At 40.1% G+C, this 21,812-nt stretch overlaps 1 protein-coding gene across 5 annotated transcripts in view; it reads right to left on the reverse strand.

The window, feature by feature from the left end:
* LOC132815107 (intermembrane lipid transfer protein VPS13B-like) overlaps window positions 1-21,812 on the reverse strand; it is a 945,713-nt gene that overhangs the window by 764,590 nt on the left and 159,311 nt on the right. For all 5 annotated transcript variants that reach the window (XR_009644627.1, XM_060823876.1, XM_060823877.1 and 2 more), the window contains exons 12-15: window positions 16,806-16,893; window positions 14,536-14,730; window positions 8,349-8,518; window positions 4,115-4,309 (exon numbers count right to left, since the gene is read on the reverse strand). Coding sequence is in view for 4 of the 5 variants with exons in the window: in XM_060823876.1 (XP_060679859.1) it covers window positions 4,115-4,309; window positions 8,349-8,518; window positions 14,536-14,730; window positions 16,806-16,893 (648 nt within the window). In the remaining variant the exon portion in view is untranslated. The remainder of the gene's footprint in view (window positions 1-4,114; window positions 4,310-8,348; window positions 8,519-14,535; window positions 14,731-16,805; window positions 16,894-21,812) is intronic.

Here is a 21,812-nt window from a genome sequence, read left to right on the forward strand (position 1 = left end):
GTGCAAATTCCACACAGACAGTTTACCATTTAGATTAGATTAGATTACTTACAGTGTGGAAACAGGCCCTTCGGCCCAACAAGTCCACACCGACCCGCCGAAGCGCAACCCACCCATACCCCTACATTTACCCCTTACCTAACACTACGGGTAATTTAGCATAGCCAATTCACCTGACCCGCACATCTTTGGAACATGGGAGGAAACCAGAGCACCCGGAGGAAACCCACGCAGACACGGGGAGAACGTGCAAACTCCTCACAGTCAGTCGCCTGAGGCGGGAATTGAACCCGGGTCTCTGGCGCTGTGAGGCAGCCGTGCTAACCAGTGAGCCACCGTGTCATAAGTAGTATGCCACAGGGATCAATGTTGGGAACCCAATTTTCACAATTTATGTAAGTGACTTGGATTAAAGCATGGTTGTTAAATTTGCTGAGGACAAAAAAAAATAGAAAATTAAACTGTGAAGGCATCAGGTGCTTCAAAGGTATATAGATAGCTTAAAAGTGGACAAAAATTTAGCAAATTAAGTGAAACATGGGAAAGTGTGGAACTGTCCATTTGACAGGAAGGATAAACATGAATCATATTATCTAAAGAGTGAAAGATTTCAGAGCTCTGAGATGCAAAGGGAACTGGCTGCCCCAGCGCATGGAATGCAAGAGGTGATTACAGCAAATAGTTTGAGAAGCTAATGGAATAGTATCATTTATTGCAAGGGGAATTGAAAATAAAAGTAAGTAGGTTATGGTTCAGCTATACAGGGAATTATGAGACGACATTTAGAATATAGTCTACAGTATTAGTCTCTTTATACAAGAAAGGATGTAAATGCTTGGGAGCAGTGCAGAGAAGGTTCACTAAATTAATAGCTGGAAATGGATAGCTTATGAGGGACTTGCATCCTCTGCAGTTTAGAAGAGAAGAGGCAACTTGATTGAAACATTTAAGATCCTGAGGTGTCCTCACAGGGTAAATATAGAGATGAAGTGCCCTGGTGCAGGAGAAACGAGAACTTTCATTTAAAAAATCAGGGGTCGCCCATTTAAGGCAGAGAATAGGAGAATTTATTTTGCATGGGTGCACCATCACAGTTAAATTCCTTTCCAAGCCAAGCCTGACTTGGACCTTGACCACAATTCCCGCACTGTTGCTGGGTCCAAACCCTGGAAGTCCCTTCTTAAAGACACTATGGATGTAATTACCCCCATGCACTTTAATGATTCAAGAAGGAAACTCATCAGTACCTCGAGTAATTAGGATGGTAATAAATGCTGACCAAGCCAACAATGTCCACGTCCCATGAACTAATTAAAAGAAATAGTGGAGGAAGAGAAAAATGTGCAAGGAAATAGGTAAAAAGCAGGAGATTATCTTTAGGCAATGATCCTCATTTAGTGAGGCAGTGCAGACATGACAGGCCAAATGGCCTCCTTCTATACCGTCATAACTTTTGCATTTTTTTTTCTGCATAGTTCATCATGTCTTCACATCCTTTCCGAGTGTGGTACCCAAAATTGGGCACAGCTCTCCAGCTGAGGCCAATTCAGTCTTTTACAAAGGTCCTCTTTGACTTGTTGTTGCACTCCCTCTTCATAAATTGCAGGAACTCAGTACCATTTCAATTACTTTCTAAACAGTAAAGAGAAAAGGTTTGCTTGGCTTTGGGGAAAAGGCAGGAACAGGAATAACTCTGGCACAGATCTAACAGGCTAAATGGAATCCTGCTGTGCGGTAAACATTCCACGCTTCTGCAAAAGTTTCATTTTTAACCAAATGTTACAGTATAACACACAGCTAAAGCCAATAGCTTTAACTCTTTATCTGAAAGCACCAGAAAAAATGGATTTGCATCGGTTAGCACTGCTGCCTCACAGCGCCAGAGGCCCGGGTTCAATTCCCACCTCGGGCAACGGTCTGTGTGGAGTTTGCACATTCTCCCAGTGTCTGCGTGGGTTTCCTCCGGGTGCTCCAGTTTCCTCCCACAGTCCAAAGGTGTGCAGGTTAAGTGAACTGGCCATTGTAAATTGTCCGTAGTGTTAGGTGATGGGGTAAATGTAGGGGAACGGGTCTGGGTGGGTTGCTATTCAGAGGGTCGGTGTTGACTTGTTGGGCCGAAGGGCCTGTTTCCACACTGTACGTAATCTAATCTAATAGAGTCATAGGTATGTACAGCATGGAAACAGACCCTTCGGTCCAACCCATCCACGCCGACCAGATATCCAAACCCAATTGTGTCCCACCTGCCAGCACCCGACCCACATCCCTCCAAACCCTTCCTATTCATATACCCATCCAAATGCCTCTTAAATGTTGCAATTGTACCAACCTCCACCACTTCCTCTGGCAGCTCATTCCATACACGTACCACCCTCTGTGTGAAAACGTTGCCCCTTAGGTCTCTTTTATATCTTTCCCCTCTCACCCTAAACCTATGCCCTCTAGTTCTGGATTCCCCCACTCCAGGGAAAAGACTTTGTCTATTTATCCTATCCATGCCCCTCATACTTTTGTAAACGTCTATAAGGTCACCCCTCAGCCTCCGATGCTCCAGGGAAAACAGCACCAGCCTGTTCAGCCTCTCCCTATAGCTCAGATCCTCCAACCCTGGCAACATCCTTGTAAATCTTTTCTGAATGCTTTCAAGTTTCACAACACCTTTCTGATAGGAAGCAAACCAGAATTGCATGCAATATTCCAACAGTGGCCTAACCAATGTCCTGTACAGCCGCAACATGACCTCCCAACTCTGACTCAATACTCTGACCAATAAAGGAAAGCATACCAAATGCCTTCTTCACTATCCTATCTACCTGCGACTCCACTTTCAAGAAGCTATGAACCTGCACTCCAAGGCCTCTTTGTTCATCAACACTCCCTTACACCTTATCATTAAGTGTATAAGTCCTGCTAAGATTTGCTTTCCCAATAGGGGCCCTATTCTCTCTCTAGTTACCCTTTTGTCCTTAATATATTTGTAAAAACCCTTTGGATTTTCCTTAATTCGATTTGCCAAAGCTATCACATGTCCCCTTTTTCCCCTCCTGATTTCCCTCTTAAGTATACTCCTTCTTTCTTTGTACTCTTCTAAGGATTCCCTCGATCTATCCTGTCTATACCTGACATATGCTTCCTTCTTTTTCTTAGCCAAACCTTCAATTTCTTTAGTCATCCAGCAATGTCTATACCTACCAGCCTTCCCTTTCACCCTGACAGGAATATGCTTTCTCTGGATTCTTATTATCTCATTTCTGATGGCTTCCCATTTTCTAGCTGTTCCTTTACCTTCGAACATCTGCCTCTAAACAGCTTTCAAAAAAGTTCTTGCTTAATACTGCCAAAATTGGCCTTTCTCCAATTTAGAACTTCAACTTTTAGATCTGGTCTATCCTTTTCCAATAAGGTGATCATCCTTTTCTTATTTCTCAGTTCCACCCAAATAACTTCCCTGGATGTATTTCCAGGAATATCCTCCCTTAGCACAGCTGTAATGTTATCCCTTATCAAAAATGCCACCTCCCCCTCCTCTTTTGCCTCCCTTTCTATCCTTCCTGTAGCATTTGTATCCTGGAACATTTGTATCCTGCCCATCGCCATGTTTCCGTAATTACTATGATATCCCAATCCCGTGTTCCTAACCATGCCCTGAGTTCATCTGCCTTCCCTGTTAGGCCCCTTGCATTGAAATAAATGCAGTTTAATTTATTAGTCCTACCTTGTCCCTGCCTGGTCTGACTGTTTGACTCACTTTTGTTCTCAGCTGTACCCGTCTCAGATCGATCTCTTTCCTCACTATCTCCCTGGGTTCCACCTCCCCACCTTACTAATTTAAATCCTCCCAAACAGTTCTAGCAAATTTCCCTGCCAGTATATTAGTCCCCTTCAAATTTAGGTGCAATCCGCCCTTCTTGTACAGGTCACTTCTATCCCAAAAGAGATTCCAATGATCCAAAAATGTGAATCCTTCTCCCATACATTAGCTCCTCAGCCATGCATTCATCTGCTCTGTCCTCCTACTCCTGCCCTCATCTAATCTAATCTAATCTAATCTAATCATGAAAGTAAGCACCGTGAAACTGAATGAATTTGAGAAAAATGCTGTATAATACCTTACCTTAACATAACAGTGTGCATAGCAGTTGTGCAGTAAGTTATCAGATGGTTGATTAAGGCTGCTGACAGCAGGTACAAGTTGCCCAGCATACATTGGCACAGAATGTTCCAAACTGCCCTTGTCCACTTGTATTCTCAAGGCAGGTAGAGGTCGCAATGGATGAAAATGTGGTGCACTTACATAAGACATGGAGTTCTAGAAGAACAAAATAATTTTTTTTAAGATAATATTTCAAATAGTGACACATGCAGACCATGAGAGATCATATGCAGTCCTGCTTAAGCTGATCAGCAGCACACGAAGCAGTAAGGTCCCTGTGATTTAGTCCAAAGTTAGGGACCATAAATATAAAAATAACAAATAAGAAGATGGGATCCAGTAAGAAAGTCAGGAGAATTTTCTTGACTTGGAGAGTCATTCAAATATGGAGCTCACTGCCAAAAACACAAATGGGAAAGCTGATGGGAGATATGCTGATAGGATTATACATAGGGTGGGAGGATGTTCACATGAAGCGTTAGCCCCTTTACAAATCAGTTGGTCTGTTTCTTTGCCGAACATATTATGTAATTCTATGTGAAACTGGTCTCTGTATTCCTAAATTAGCGAAAGAATCATTTTACAAAGCTCCAGTTGATGCCTGCCAGAGGAAGTGCACTTGCAGCAAAGACAGCAGTTTGCTGCATGTCTTCACAGTTAAACACTTCCCGTGTAGACAAAATGAAGGCTACAATATGCAAATCAAGACCCCTCCCCAAATCAACCAACACACTGGAACCATCATGACACCCCTCCTTCCTCATTGGACATGATTGCCCCAGACACAACACACTCACTCCCTAATCCCACCAGACCCAATTTCTCCCAGCACCCTAAATGCTGCATCATGTACCTGGCTCCATTTCCACTTTTAACCTGGCACCCTGTCCAGCTGGCATTTACCCAGGTGGCTCCCAAACCACACTCATCTGATATCCTACCCTTGGAATCCTAACCCTCTCCCCATTTGATACCCTACTAACCTAGCACGCTATTACTACTCACCTGGCATGCTACCCTGGCACCCTACCACTTGCCCTAGAGCACCCTACGTACATCCCCCCCTCGCCCCCCACATGGCACCCTAACATTGCATTTACCTTATGTACTTACAATCTGACAGCAGCTATCAAATCAACACTCAGGACCATGACATTTCAGAAAGCGGCAATTAAATGCTGTTAAAGGGACACAGTTGGCCTACCTCCAACTGTCCTGCACTATAAAAGAACTAACAGAATGGAAGCATGGCTCCGCACTTCTTAAGGAGCCGTCAGAAACACGGAGCTCCCTCATTTCGTAAAAAAGATCGGTCTAAGTGGCAATGAGACTGCCACACCTCTGAAAATCCAATCCATTAAGTTTCAAAGTGATACAGTTCAGTTCAAAACTAGTGTCTTAAATCTAAAAAAGAAAACTACAAAGGTATGAGAGGCAAGTTGGCTGTAATATATTGGGAAACCACATTAAAACCTATCATGGTAGATAACTAAAATCTAGTTTTTAAAAGAATTAATGCGTGCTTGAAAACAAAATATACACTCCTTTGAGGCACAAAAACCAAAAGGAAAAAGCAATCTATCCATGGCTAACAAGAATTCCTTTGATCTAATACTACTTATGAATTTACCAAAGTAATAAAACTGGGAATTGGAGCAGTTTAGAAATTTAAAAAAAGGATGACTAAAACAACTGAGAAAGCAGGAGAAAATGGAAGGTAATATGTAAACCACTAGGAAACATTAAAAAATGGCTGTAAAATTTTCAATAGGTACAGTATATGAAAGGGAAAAGATTACACAAGACAAATGTTGATCCATTACAGGCACAGAAAGGAGATTATGAAATAAGGAAACGGCAGATAAACTAAGCAAATACGTTCGCACCCACCTTCATGGAGGAACCTACAAAAAACTTCCTGGGAATGCAAAAGAACAGACTAGCAAGACTGAAGAACTGAAGTAAATTAGTATTTGTTCCAAAAAAAAGTAATACCGGAGAAAGTAATGGAATTGCATCTTGATAAATGGCCTGGACCTGATTAGCTGCATTCCTGAGTGTTGATAGAGGTGCCTGTAGAGGAAAGATCTGGTTGGCAGTCACTTTCCAAAATTCCAGGAATTCAGAAATGGTTCCTGCATATTGGAAGGTCGCAAATATACCCATTATTTAATTTAAGTAGGGAGGGAGAAAACAGAGAATGGGTGGCACAGTGATTAGCATTACTGCCTGTCAGCGTTAGGGACTGAGATTCAACTCCAGCCTTGGGTGACTGTCTGTGTGGAGTTTGCACATTCTCCCCACATGGGTTTCTACTGGTGCTCCAGCTTCCTTCCGCAATCCAAAGATTGCAGGCTTGATGAAATGACCATGGTAAATGCAGGGTTACGGGGATAGGGCAGGAGGCAGGATCTTAGTGCCTTGCTCTTCGGAGGATCAGTGCCGACACAATGCAGGAAATCTATGATTCTATGATAAAGACATATTAGCCTGGCATCAGCAGTGGAAAGATGCTAGAATCTATGATAAAGAATGTGATTCTGATCACTTGGAAAATAAAGTTTGCTCACCAAGTGTGGACATGGATTAAGAAAAGGAAAATTGTGTATAACAAACCTGTTGGAATTTTCTGAGTGCGCAATTAGGAGGCACCAAAAGGAGGCACCTGTGGATGGGGAGTATTTGGATTCCAGAAGGCTTTTGATAAATTCCCACAGAAGAAGTTATTAAACAAAACTAGAGCTCATGGTTTTACAAGCAATATATTGGCCTGGATTGAGGATTTATTAATGAACAGAAAACAGAATAGGAATAAATGGATCATTCTTAGATTGGACCCAAGTTATTCACACTCAACATAATGATTTAGACATGGCAAACAAATGTAATATTTTCAAATATACTGAAAACACCAAACTAGATGGAATGAGAGTTGTGAGGAGGACACAAAGCAGCTTTGGGGGAATTGTAGAGTTAATTAGTGGGCAAGAAAATAGATAGAACATGCTACAAAAAATGTGAAATTATTCACTTTGGTAGGGTAAACATAAATGCTGAGCTTTTCTTAAATGGTGAGTGAGAATCGACAGCTAAATGGATTTTAGGACACGAAAAGGTAATTTGCAGGTCGGACAAGTTAGGAAGGAAATGGTATGTTGGCCTTTTGTGCAAGAGGAGTTCAGCACAGAGCTAAAGGTGTCTTGCTACAACTGTAGAGCCCTAGTGAGACCACACCTGGAATATTATGTGCAGTTCTGGTCTCCTTACTTAAGGAAGGATATATTTGGCAAAGAGGAAATACAACAAAGTTTCACTAGATTACTCCCTTTAGCAGAGGGACTGCCATATGAGGTAACAGTTGGTGTCTGGAAATGTATTCTCTAATGGTTTAGAAGAATGCAATATGATATCACTGAAATTTCCAAACTTCTTGCTTGCCTAAAGAGGTGGGTGCAGAAAGGATATTTTCCCTGGCTCTCCTTGAGAACAGAATCGAAAAGTGTGTTTCTGAAAAAGCACAGCAGGTCAGGCAGCATCCAAGGAGCAGGAGAGCTGGTGTTTCAGGCATAAGCCCTTCATCAGGAATGTCAAGGAACAGAATCAGTAGACTATTTAGGACTGAGAGGAGGAGAATTTCTTCACTCAGGTAGTGAATTGTTCTAATTAATAAATGCAGAAGGCTATGAGAGAACAGTCATTGAGCATGTTGAAGATAGGGATCAAACAGCTTCTCCATACCAAAGACATCAAAGGATATAAGGATGGTGCATGAAAATGTTTGAGGTAAAAAAATTCAGTCCTGAATTAATTGACACAAGGGGCCAAATTATCTGTACCTGTGCCTATCTCCAATGTTCATATATTCCTAATGTTCATACACTATCAACTTCCATTATCTGCAGCAGTTAGTCCATTCCAGAACCCAGCAGTAACATGGTCAACCTTGTTGCCCACAGAAGGCTGTGCTCTGTCACAGGCCTTTCCAAAGTCACTATTTTAATTTTATACTAACTTTCATTTTTACTATAATGTGGTATTAAGTAGAGGTAGTTAACAAATGTAAAAAAAAGGATAATTAAAGTTGCTGTCCCTAATTGGCAAACAATTTGAAGAAATCCAATCGAAATGTCATATCTAAAAGAAATCCTTTTCCTTTCTACATAAATTTAATAAATCTATGTAAATGGCTTTTTACCTTTTCACCTAAAATTATTGGAAGTAGGTTGTCCAGCAGGTTGAATTCAGCAAGAGTAATTGTAATTGTTGTTTTTAAAACAGTTATACAAGTTAATCTTGTTGGAATATACTCTTCTAAAGCAGCCAATTCTTCTTGGCTTGGCATTGTTCTCTTCTCATCCACAGTTTCTGAAAGATTTCAAAGGAATAATGTTAGCTTAAACATAATTGCTACTATTAGAAGAACTGGAGGTAGTTTGGAAAGCAAACACAATATTGACAGAATGATAACAAACTTTATGAGACATGACTATTGGAACAGTAATGGATTAGTATCTTACATTATATGTTGCTGGTCAAAGCACAGCAGGTTAGGCAGCATCTCAGGAATAGTGAATTCTCTATTCCTGAGATGCTGCCTAACCTGCTGTGCTTTGACCAGCAACACATTTGCAGCTGTGATCTCCAGCATCTGCAGACCTCATTTTTTACTCTTACATTATATAACAGACACAAATGGAAGTCTCAGAATTGCTTAGCTACATTCGGATTCTTAAAAAGAACAATTGACACCTTTCAAGAACTAGCAAACCAGATAGTACTGTAAATAAACGGTGTGGATATATACTGACAGCTTTCACATTGCAGTAAAGGCAAATGGGTAAAAAGAGATTTGCCAGAGCATGTCTCAAAGTGGGTCTATTATTGAGTGATCAGAAATCAGAATTTTAAATGCAAGGGGCATATTTTTAGCTAGATGAAGGAAATATTCTCACTTATATTGAATTTAACTGTCAAGTATTGCTGGGCCTACAGTCGAATTCCAAAGATTCACTACTATCAGAGGAGAAATTCCTCCTCATCTCTAATTTAAATATGTGACCATTTATTCTAACGTTATGCCCTCTGGTCCCAGATGGGTGAACAACATTTACGTATCAACCTTGTGAAGCCTCCTAAAAAATCTGAATGTTTCAATAAGGTCACTTCTCATTCTTCCAAATTCTAACATGTACAGCCATGACCTAGTCTACCTTTCCTCATAAGAAAGTCCCTCCATAGAAGGCATCAACCTAATGAACCTACTCTACACTGCTTCCAATGCCAGCATATCTCTCCATAGGTAAGGGAACCAAAACTGTTAATAAGATCCAAGCTGTCATCTGACTAGTGCCTTGCACAATTTTAGCAAAACCTCCTTACTTATATTCTACTTCCTTGATAGACATTTCAAAAATCCCTGAAAAGGTGCCAGTGGATAATGTGACTATACTGTGGCTTTAATATGTTGTTCTGTATTTTTTTGGAGAGAGGTTTTAAAGCAGTGATGATAAGCTGTCTATTGAAGACCCATAAAGTAAACAGTTTGGGAGACCTTGTTTTTTTTTAAAAATGTTGGAATAATAGAAGCAGCCTGGATGGGTGTGGCCAGCTCTCTCAGACAAGGATTTCTAGGTTTTCTTTAAGTTTTTAGGTTCAGCTTTAATAAGTTGCTGTTGGAGTCTTAACAGCTGCTAGAGTTTTGAAGAAGTAGAAACTATCTCTCTCTCGGTTCTAGCTCGAGGCTGAGGTTTCTCTCTGCTGCTGGGTTACCAAATGAGACAAATCTATTTATCTGAACTTGCCTTTTCGCCAAGAGGTGTTTATGAAATATTATTATATTGGAACAGTTCATTAGTAACAATTACAGTATCTATTATTTAGTTAAGTTTTCCAATAGAGTTAAGTTATTCTAAGGTCTTCTATCTTTTGTGTATTTTAATTGTAGTGTTTAAATAAATTGTGTTTTGCTTAATGTCAAGTCAATGGACACCACTCACATTGTATCTGAAACACGGTACTTTACGTAAACCTTTAAACTAAGAAAAAGTTAGGATCTAGGCTACCTTCTTAAAATATTTTGAGTGGGTCTGGTCTGGCCCATAATGATTGGAAACATGCTAATGTGACACCCTTATTTAAAAAAGGAGATAAGCAAAAAGTTAGAAACTATGCACCAGTTAGTTTAACCTCTGTAATGGGGAAGTTGCTGGACTCAATCATAAAGGAGGAGATAACTGAACACTTCGAAAAAACAAAGCACAATTCACCAGTGACAGCACAGTTTCATGAAGGACAAGTCATACTTCACAAACCAGGTGGAGTTCTTTGAGGATGTAACCAACAATGTGGATAATGGAGATCCAGTGGATGTGGTAAAGCCAGACTTCCAGAAGGGATTTGACAAGGCATAAATGATTGATACAGAAAGTTATATTCCAGTAGGTTAGGGACAGAATATTGGCTTGGACAGAAGTTGACTGACTGACAGAAAACAGAGGGTCAGGACAAATGGATCTTTCTCTGGATGGCAAACTCTAATCGGTGGGACATTACAGAGTCTTGGACCTTAACTATTTACAATCTATGTAAATGATCTGCAAACAGGACAGAGTGTAACATAGCAAAATTCATGGATGATGCCAAAAAATAGATAGGAAAGCAGGTTTTGATGAGGAGAAAAGAGTTTACAGACGGATATTGATTATGTTCGGAGAGTGGGCCAAGGTCTGGCAGATGGAATTTAATGTGAATAAGTGCAAGGTTGTCCATCTTGACCAGAAAAATAAGACGACAGATTATTATTTAAATGAGAAGCAGGATCAAAATGCATCAGTGCAGTGATATGTTGGTGTCCTTGTGCAATACACAGAAAGTGGGTATGTAGGTGCAGCATATAATAAGAAAAGCAAATGGAATTTTGGCATTTATTGCAGATAAAAGTAAACAAGCGTTGTTACAAATATGTAGGCAATAGTGAGACCACATTTGGAATATTGTGTTTAATTTTGCCTCCTTACATAAGGAAGGATGTACTGCCACTGGAGGTTCACAATGTTGATTTCCAGGATGAAAGGGCTGTCGCACTGTTGAATAGCTTGGCCTTGTACTCACTGGAGTTCAGAAGAATGAAGGGCGATCTGACTGAGGTACAGTAAATGTTAAAAGGGATTAATAAGGTACACGCTGAATAGATGTTCTCTTTTTTGGGACAGTCTTGAGCAAGAGGTCATAGATATAAAATAAGTGCAGGCCGGTTCAAAACTTTGGGTGAGAAATTGCTTCTCTCGGAGGGTTGTGAATCTATGGAACTCACTACCCCCGAGTACAGTGGAGGCAGAATCAATCAACAGATTAAAGAAAGAAATGGACATGTTTCTGATGAAAAGTGAGATAAAGGGCCATGGGAAGGAAAGTGGAGTTGAGACTAGGATGAGATCAGCCATGATCATGATAAATGGCAAAGCAGGCTTGAAGGTGTGAATTGCCTACTCCTGTACCTAATTCTTATGTTCCTTCAGATGTGGGCTCTGATCAGCCAATTGGTTAGTATGTTACCAAGAAAGCAGTTGGTGCTATAGGTTTGAATGCTCGTGAGGGATGTGGGTTTTAATGTCAGAAATATTGTTCAACATGAGAGGTTACTTAACCAAGAGCACGAATTTCAAAAAACTTAACATTTAGTTGGACTGACAATAGAGTTTTGAATCCAAACAGTATTGGTTTAGGTGAGACAGTGCACAGATTCTGCTTCACTGAGTTTTCCACATCTAACACTTGGTCCATTGAGAAGTTCAGCCTGTGGTCATTACATTTTATGTGTTTATGTTTTTAAACTTATGTTATTTAGTCTGTTTATCAAATCCTAAATAATTGTTTGATAGTCCAGAAATTAAATCTTGATGAAAAGAGACAGGGAGTTGAAGCTTTTCCAGATGCACTCATTCGCCTGTACCTGTATTTTTGTTTTTGCCACTGTTTACCTATCGTTTGCATAGCTATGCTATTTAACTCTGTGATCTGCCTTTATTGCTCGCAAGACAAAGCTTTTCATTATGCCTCAGGACACATGACAATAAATTAAATTCAAATTCATCAGGACTGAGATGCAAGAAATAAACTTGAAAAAGGAACATGAATTTACACAGCATGAGAAAAGGGTACTGATTGGTTGGCCCATCATTGGCATGAAGATGAAGTAAGAACAGTAATTGTCCATTTTAGTTCTCACACACGACAGATAGATTCTGATTGGTCAGGGTATTGATATGGGAAGGCAGTAGAATCTTCATGAATCCCGTCCCCACCAGAAAAAAGTGCAATGTACATAAAAATTAATTTTGCGGGTGTATTAATATATTCAGCATATTCATATGCTTAAATACGACAAAACTATTTCCAAGAAATAGAGGATTAGCATGCTGAGAATACAGATGAATGATCTTTGGAAAAAGTGACAGAGGAGAGATGTGTTTTGATGAACTGGTTTACCTGCCTGAAAAGGGCAATGGAAGCAGATCCATTATTGACATTTCAAATAAATATATGGCTCATTAGAAGTTCTATGAGAAAAGAACAACGGTATGGATCTAACTGGATGTCAGCACAAACACAAACAGTCAAATGGATACCTACTGCACTGTGTAAAAGTGATTCGTCACTTTGATGTTTATTCATTCCTGGGATGAGGGGATCACTGGCTTTGTTAGCATTTATTGCCCAACTCTAGACACCCTTGAAAATGTGATGATGAGCTACTTTCTTGAACCTCTCTCGTCCATTGGTGTAGATAGGAAGTTTAAGGATATTCGCAAAGGGACAGGAAAAAGCAGTGATATTTCAAAGTAAGGGTGGTGAGTGGCTTGGAGGGGAATGTGCAAGTGGTGATGTTCCCATGCATCTGCTGCCTTTGTCCCGGATTGTAATGGTCATGGGTTTGGAAGGTTTTGTCAAAGAAGCTTTGGTGAACTTTCGTAGTGCATCTTGTGGATGATACACACTGCTACTACTGAGTGTCAGTGGTGGAAGGAGTGAATGCTTGTAAATGTGGTGCCAATTAAGAGAGCTTCTTTGGCCTAGTTATTGTCAATTTTTAAGTGTGGTCAGAGCTGCAGTCATCCAGGGAAGTGGGTAATAGTCCATCACACTCCTGACTTGTCCCTTATCGATGATGGGCAGCTTTGATAAGTTAGGCACTGAGGTACTCCCCATCCCAAACAACACCACCCCTGCCCCAGATGTTGATAGTGGGTGATTCAGTGATACTAAAATTCTCTCTTGTTGAAGATGGTCATTGGCTAGAATTTGTATGGTGCGAATATTACTTGCCATTATCAGATCAAGCCTGAATATCGTCCAGGTGTTGCTGCATTTGGACATGGAATATTTCAGTATCTGAGGAGTGTGCAATGGCACTAAATATTGCACAATCATCAGCAAACATAACCACTTCTGTTCTTCTGATAGAGGGAAGATGATTGATAAAGCAGCTAAAGATGTTTGGGCCTAGAATATTCCCATGAGAAACTGTTGGGCTCTTGTGGTGCAGTGGTAAATGTCTCCATCTCTGAGCCAGGAGGTCTGGGTTCAAGTCCCACCTGCTCCAGGAGTGTGTAATGACAACCCTGAAGAGGTTGGTTAGAAAATGTCTACCATGTGGAACTCCTGTAAAGATACCCTGTAGTTGAGATAACTGACCTACAACAACAACTAGCACCAAGAAAGGTGGTTGGTATGACTCTAATCAGCAGAGAGCTTACTCCTCCCAGCTTCTACTGACTCTAGTTTTGGTGGAGTTCTTTGATGCCACATTTGGTCAAATGCAACCTTGACATCAAGAAGTGTCTCACTCACCTCCCCACTGGAGTTCAACTGTATTTTTCTGATTAAACCAAGGCTGTAATTAGATCAAGAGGGTAAAAACAATGACTGCAGATGCTGGAAACCAGAGTTTAGATTAGAATGGTCCTGGAAAAGCACAGCCGTTCAGGCAGCATCCGAGGAACAGTAAAATCGACGTTTCGGGCAAAAGCCCTTCATCAGGCTTTTGCCCGAAACGTCGATTTTACTGCTCCTCGGATGCTGCCTGAACTGCTATACTTTTCCAGCACCATTCTAATCTAATCTAAATCTAATCTAGACATTAGGTCAGGAGCTGAGTGGTTCTGGCTAAACCCAAACTTAGCATAATGAGCAGGTTTGGCTCGATTGCCAATAGAAAAGGTGAAATGATGCAAACCAAAATTAAATAATTTTTAACTATACAGTATAATACAACAATACATTGACACTACTAAAAGTAGTTATGATTTTTACCAACCGTAAAAATTGAGAATAAAAAAGTTACAGTAAATACTTTTGTAGGATCACTACAATTTTGTTCTAACCTGAGTGAGGCTTACTGTATGGTTCATACTCATGGTCCAGTCCACAGGCCACCATCTTTAGTATTCTGTGAACAGAGCTACTGTCCAGCCGAACCTCCATTGGACCTATAACTAGACTTTTTGTGGACATCTCTTGGACACTGCCCAGATCTTCACTTTTATTTGCAGAAACATCTTGTTGTTGACTAACAGAACCTGAGAATAAAACAATCATATGGCATCAGCACCTCCTTTTTTGAATAAAAACAGTTCTGCCAATTATGAACCCAAAAGAATAAACTGAACCAGATCCTAAAAAGAGAGAACTGATGGAATGCTAACCAAAACAGCATTGGAATAGTCAAATCAATATTAAGCAAAGAATAAATCCGGAGCAGCGTCAAAACATTCATATAGATTACTCATTGGTTTTGACTACCTGAGAACTTTTAAACTATCTAACCTCAGTTTAATCAGCAAGCATTGCTTTGCACCCTACTTTCCCTGAGTAGTACTTAAACATTCGAAATTCTGACTATCTGACATCAGCAGTGCACAAATGTGTGTAAAGGCAGGAGCAGAGTTACAACTTCAATAATGTAGTTGAGGTTCCAACTACACAGCAGGTTAGTTGTGCAGGCACTGATTTGTCTAACCTAAAACCCAAAATTATAATTTATTTGCCCAGACTGTTGCTTCATTGTAAAGGCATCCTTACAATACAAGCCTGACAGCTGAAGAGTTCAACTTTTCTCTTCCTAACATCTATAAAGCAAAGAGATTAGCTCACTTTGCAATCAATCAACAGGGAAGCTGGTACATTACTCACCTATGAAGCAAGCAATTGAGATTTTTTTAAAATGAGCTTTTTTTGCACAATGCTTACTTTGGTCTTAGCCAATCCACCAGAATGTTTTCATAAGTACAGAAAGCATCGTCTTGACAAGGTACTCAATTCACCTCTGACATGATACATCATTTTCATCTAGCCACTTAAAAATAATCCCATTGAAAAGTGATCAAATACATACGTTTCAAACCATTACTCTGACAATGCAGTGACTGGATAGATGTTAGCAATATGGCAAGAAAGGATTATAATATCGTTTGTATGACAGTGACGATATAGGACTGGAAGGAAGTCACCTGGCTAGCCTCTTCGACTCAATTAAATGTGAGACACTGAACCGACTGGAGTCAGAGATAAAGAGGCGCAGAAAATCAAACAGTTTTAAAAAGAGGACAAAGAGGAACTAAGAAACAGATTTTAATTTCTCTTTCTGGAGAAGTTACATCACTAAGATAAAATGGCACAGAAGGTTGTGGATTACTAACTGAGTAGTTTACCTTTTGGTGAATGATTAATAATTCAAGCTTTAATTTAATTAAACATTTACCATACTATTACAAGAATATTAACTTTAAATCCTTTCTGGCCAACTGATTTATCCATTCAATCCAGCACATTGTCTTGTGATCTGCTATAGATATCACATGATCTGGGTCTATTTTCTTCCACAATTTAACTGGTTCAGAAAAACCACACAAAACTGCTCCTATTAATCTAGCAGGCATCTCAAAGCAAACATCAACCGGCTGCAAAAGGGTCTGTAAAATGCCTGCTCAAATATTAGCCAAGAGTGCATGCAGCAACTTCATTCCAGTTCCAATATGATAATTATTTTAAATTGGAGAGCGTTCAGAGAAGATTTACCAGGATGTTGCCGGGACTGAAGGACTTGAGTAATAAGGATAGGCGGGAATTTTCTTCACTGGAGCATAGGAGGTTGAGGAGTAAACTTATAAAGGTTTATAAAATTATGAGGGGCACAGATAAGGTGAATAGTCAAAGTGTTTTGTTTTTGAATACTGATGTCATTGAAAAGCTCTTGGGCTGACTAAACAACAATCTCCAATTACAGTAACAGACTTCGCAATTACATGAAAAGGATTAACTTTTATGAAATATTGTGAAGTTCACTGTGAAGAGAGTGTCTGTAAAACAGCTATAGATTAAATCATCTAGAAAGACAACATAGAGTAGGGCACATTGTTTATAGAAAGCATTGAACATGTGAGCTGACCAAAAGCACACTTGTTAGTTTCGCAATTTAATCCATATTCAGCGCTTATCCCACAGTCCTTTCTTGAAGATATAATCTCAGACTATCCTGGTTAGATTGAGGTAAAAGAGAGGGCAACAGGTCAAGGACCAAATGTCTATGAAGAAACATTTGTTTGTCTAGTTCAAGGGGAGGGAAGCAAACATCAAAGAGAAAATAAAGCAATACCTTTGCCACTACTACACTCCATTGTGTATAGGTAATCCATGTAGAAGGCCCCAAAACGCTGTACACCAGCTATCTCTGTGTATGTCTCCTGCCAACAAAGAAAGACAAATAAAACTTAAGTTCCAAAAGGATGGAACTCACAGATTACAACACTTTATGTGAATGTTATTTGTATTTGCATAGCCTTTTACACAAAGGCTTATCAGCGAAAGAGAACAGAGGTTATCTAAAGCATTCTCCTGCTCAAGTAATGCGACAGAATTCAGGTTTTGCACAAAAGCACTATACAATTTGAGTCACCATTTCACCAGTTAATATCTAATTTTAGTTATTTACACGGTCAATAAAACCACAGGAAACTTGTCTCCAAATGTATCTTTAGTAAATGTAATAATGTGTTTAAATATTTATTTTATAATGTGAAACCAATTAAAATAGCATCTTCAAATTTACTGGAAGGTATCCAGCTTAATCGTGCAATAGCTTTTCAATACATGAACAATACTTTCTATTGCTGTGTTTTACTTTGCCATACTTTCCTTGTGGGGTGCTGGAAAGCTGTTTGGATTTCATTTTCTCAGCTATTCCATATTCATGACCATTACCTGAGAGTAACATAATTTTCTCCTCTGCAAACCAGACTACTCAAAAGGTAAAAGCAACAATCATCTGCTGCTGATTTCACAGGATAGCTTTGAATACCTAATTTGGAATGATTATTTTCGGTGCTCAACTGAACACTGTGTTTCAGAGATTGAGGACAATTGTAATTTTAAGAAGCTGTCATGAATGCTCAACTTTGAAAGACAGGAATACTTCGACATGTACTTTTAACTCAAAGTAAAACAATGAATTCTGCATGAACACCTTGGCTTGCAAAATCCCATGATATGGTAGCCAATAGGGATGGAAATGAAAAAATAATTGGTACAGTGGAATATGCAATTTTATTATCTTTTCACAGCATCTTACATCAAAGGATAACTGTTGCATGAGACAAAGATATAAAGAAACTTCTTCTGTAGGAAAGGAAGGTGAATGGTCTTATATTAACAACTAAGGTGGTTTGCTTGTGAGAGTTTTTTGTCTGTTCTCAAGGAAGGTAGCAAAGAGGGTCTTGAAGATTTGGGGAATGAAGAGTCTTTGAAGTTTGCTTTGCTTGTGATAATCACGTCTGGAAAACTCAAATAACGACTGAAACAACTGTAGAGGATATTGGAAGTTTCAATCTGATGCAATGGGAAGAACTTCCACTGGATAGATGGAGTGACTTGACCTTTCAAATACAGTGGTATTCCTACTGAAATGCTAAATATCTGCCAAAACACATGTATTTGTGTTTCCAAAGACAAATTTCATTGTATCAGTTCATGAACGCAGAGCTTACCCTTTTTCTTGGTTTAATCTACAAGATGTTTGTCAATTAATACTTCCTGTTGATGTTAGTTCACTGATTAAAGTAAAAGTCTTAAAAAGTGAAATTATGTGCCCTGGTTTATTTCCCTAGGCCAGTATTTATTGCCTGCCCCAGTTGCCCTTCAGAAGATGGTGGTGAGCTGCCTTCTTGAACTACTGCAGTCCACATGATACAGGGTTAGGGTGAGAAATAATTCCTTAAGGGAGGGAATTCTAGGATTTTGACTAAGTGTCAACGAAGAAATGGTGGTATATTTCCAAGTCAGGATGAGGAGCGGCTTAGAAGGGGAACTTGCATGTGGTGTTGCTCCCATTATCAGCTGCCCTTGTGCTTCCAGATGGAAGTGGTTGTGGGTTTGGAAGATGCTGTCTCAGGATCTTCGGTGAATTTCTGCAGTGCATCTTGTAGATGGCACAAACTGCTATTACTTAGTCTTGGTGGCAGAGAGACTGAATGTTTGTGAATGTGGTGCCATCAAGCAAGCTGCTTTGTCCCTGATGTTGGAAGAGAAAGTGAGGACTGCAAATGCTGGAGATCAGAGTCAACATGTGTGGCGCTGGAATATGCACAGCAGGTCAGGCAGCATCTGAGGAGCAGGAGAGTCGATGTTTCGGGCATAAGCCCTTCATTGGGAATATTCCTGATAAAGGGCTTATACCCGAAACGTTGAGTCTCCTGCTCCTCAGATGCTGCCTGACCTGCTGTGCCTTTCCAGTGCCACACTTTTTCGGTTGGCCTTGATAGTGTCAAGTGTCTTGAGTTCTGTTGGAGCAGCACTTGTTCAGGCAAACCAGGAGCATTCTACCACACTCCTGACTTGTCTCTTATAGGTATTGAAAAGACTTCAGGAGGGGAGTTACTCTCTGCAGGATTCCTCACCTCTGACCTACTCTTGTTGACATTATATTAGGTGCGCTCCTTGAAAGTAGAGTCACAATAGACAGGGTGATGAAGGTTGTGTGTGGCATGTTTGCCTTCATTGGTCGAACACTGAGTATAGGAGTTGGGGGCGCCATGTTACAACTGTACAGGACATTGGTGAGGTCACTTTTAGGACACTGCATACAATTCTGGTCACCCTACTGTGGAAAGGATGTTGTGAAATTTGAAAGAGTTCAGAAAAGATTTACAAGGAAGTTGCCAGGACCAGAAGGTTTGAGCTATATGCAGTGGCTGAATAGGCTGAGGCTGTTTTCCTTGAAGCAGCAGAGGCTGAGGGGTAACTTTATAAAGGTTTTTTTAAAATCATGAAGGGCATAGCTGGGGTGAATAGCCAAGGTCTTTTTCCTAGAGTGGGGGAGTCCAAAACTAGAGGGCATAGGTTTAAGGTGACAGGGGAAAGATTTAAAAAGGACCTGAGGGGTAACTTTTTTTTTTACAGAGCTTGGTGCATTTATGAAATGAGCTGCTAGACCAAGTGGTGGAGGCAGGTACAATTATAACAGTTAAAATATATTTGGATGGGTAAATAAAAAGAAAGGTTTCAGGGGATATGGACCAAATACTGGCAAATGGGACTAGGTCAGATTGGGATGTTTGGTCAGCATGGATGTGTTGTACCGAAAGGTCTGTTTCCGTGCTGAATGATTATGATGCCATACTGGGAGGAGACTACCTAGTGGTATTATCACTGTACTGTTAATCCAGAGACGCAGGTAAGGTTCTGGTAAACCGGATTTGAATCCTGCAATAACAGATGGTCGAATTTAAATCCAATAAAAATCTGACCATGAATCTATTGCCAATTGTCGGAAAAACTCACCTGGTTCAAACTGTTGTTTCGGGAATAACACTGCCACCCTCATCTGGTCTGACCTGGAAATGACACCAGACCTGCAGCAATGTGGTTGACTTGTAACCTCCCTCTGAGCAATTAAGGATGGACTATAAATGCTGGCCGAGCCAATGATGCCCTCAATGAATGAATTTAAAAAATGGTAAGTTCAGTTTCTGGTAAATGGAACTCATCCAGGATGTTGAAAGTAAGGAATTCAAGGGGCAGTGGTTAGATTGTCTCTTGATGGAGATGGTCATTGCCTGGCATTTGTGTGGCACTTGCCACTATTTAGCCCAAATCTAGATATTGTGTAGGTCTTGATATACTGCTTCAGTACCCGAGGTACTTAACATTGGTGCTGAATATTGTGCAAACATCAGCAATCATCTCCACTTCTGATTTTATGATGGAGGGAAGGTTATTGATCAAGCAGCAGCTGAAGATGGTTTGGCCTAGAACACTGAAATACCTGAAAGCTGAGGTGATTGACCTCCAACAACCACAACTATTTTCCTGTGTGTCAGGTACCAATCATAAGATTTTATGCACTTTCCATCCAAAAGGTTCAAGTCAACCTTCCTACAGCGTGTAATATAATGAGTAGACTTAAGCTTTATGATCAACAGAACACAAAGCTAAAGACTATGCTGAGGTCCATTTGATGAATTTTGAAGATATAAAAATAACCTACAGTTTCTCCTCTATCAAACAATTCTGTCCTACTCACTCTAGAATATGCTGATATGATTTGCCTCACCATCTCACCAGGCAGTGCATTTCACATCTTCTCTTGTCTATCCATTTGCTTCATACCAAGTGCTTCCACTTCTATCAGTCAGTTAAATGTTTCAGCTGATCTGCACACTCTAACACTCCATTAAGGTCTGCCTGAGTCTTTTTGCTGCCAGTGTTAACATTAAGGTTCCTTTTTCTCCTGTTAACTCAGACACCCAATCCTCGATTATTTGCTGCCCTTGAACATAAATCAAGCACGCAGGATGCAAAGTTTCCTTTATTGCAAAAGCATTTTCATAACAAATAATACAACATAAGCATAACAACACTTCAAATCTTTGAATTCCAGTTTGGCAAAAGTTTTAACCAAGGCAATGAAAAGTTAAGTGACATCCACATCTCTGGCATCTACAACTCAAATAAAGATGACCCAATGGTGAATTTACTTCCAATTTCTCCCCCAAACAGGCTACGAGAAAAACACTGGATCTTCACAATGACATTGTAGTACTCATTTATTTATTTTTAGCTTGTATATAAGATGTGAGCATTGGCAACAGAAACAGCACATACTGTCTTTCCCTTATTGCCTTGAAGTAGTGACAAGCCACAATCTTGAATAACATAGATACACTAGCAGTACTTGACTTTTGTGTAGCAATGTGATACAACAGAGTAGCTTGTCATGTTACTTAAAAGGTAACTCATAGTCAAACATGTCACGGTAGACATAGATGTAGTAAAAGCAAAGTCAACATAGTCTCAGAGGACTGTGGGCTGCTGTCTCATTGGAGGGACACAACTGGTTTAACCTGAGGGTTACCATAACTCTCACAAGGGTGTAAAGGTTGAGAAGGTAGGTGGTGGTGGTGGTTGGGGGGGGGGGGGGGGGGGGGGATGGCAGATAGCAGATTTGAATTGTTAGACAAGCCCGTCTGGCTCACTGTCTTCTTGGGCAATGGGCAATAAATGCTGGTCTAGTCAGTGTTGCCTTATCCCGTGAGTGAATAAAAAATGACAGGTAGCAGCAAACATTCAAAAAGCAAAAAAGGTGAACTGCAAAAATTGCTTATTCCTA

Source organism: Hemiscyllium ocellatum, chromosome 4 (assembly GCF_020745735.1).
Source record: "Hemiscyllium ocellatum isolate sHemOce1 chromosome 4, sHemOce1.pat.X.cur, whole genome shotgun sequence".
Taxonomy (NCBI): Eukaryota; Metazoa; Chordata; class Chondrichthyes; order Orectolobiformes; family Hemiscylliidae; genus Hemiscyllium; species Hemiscyllium ocellatum.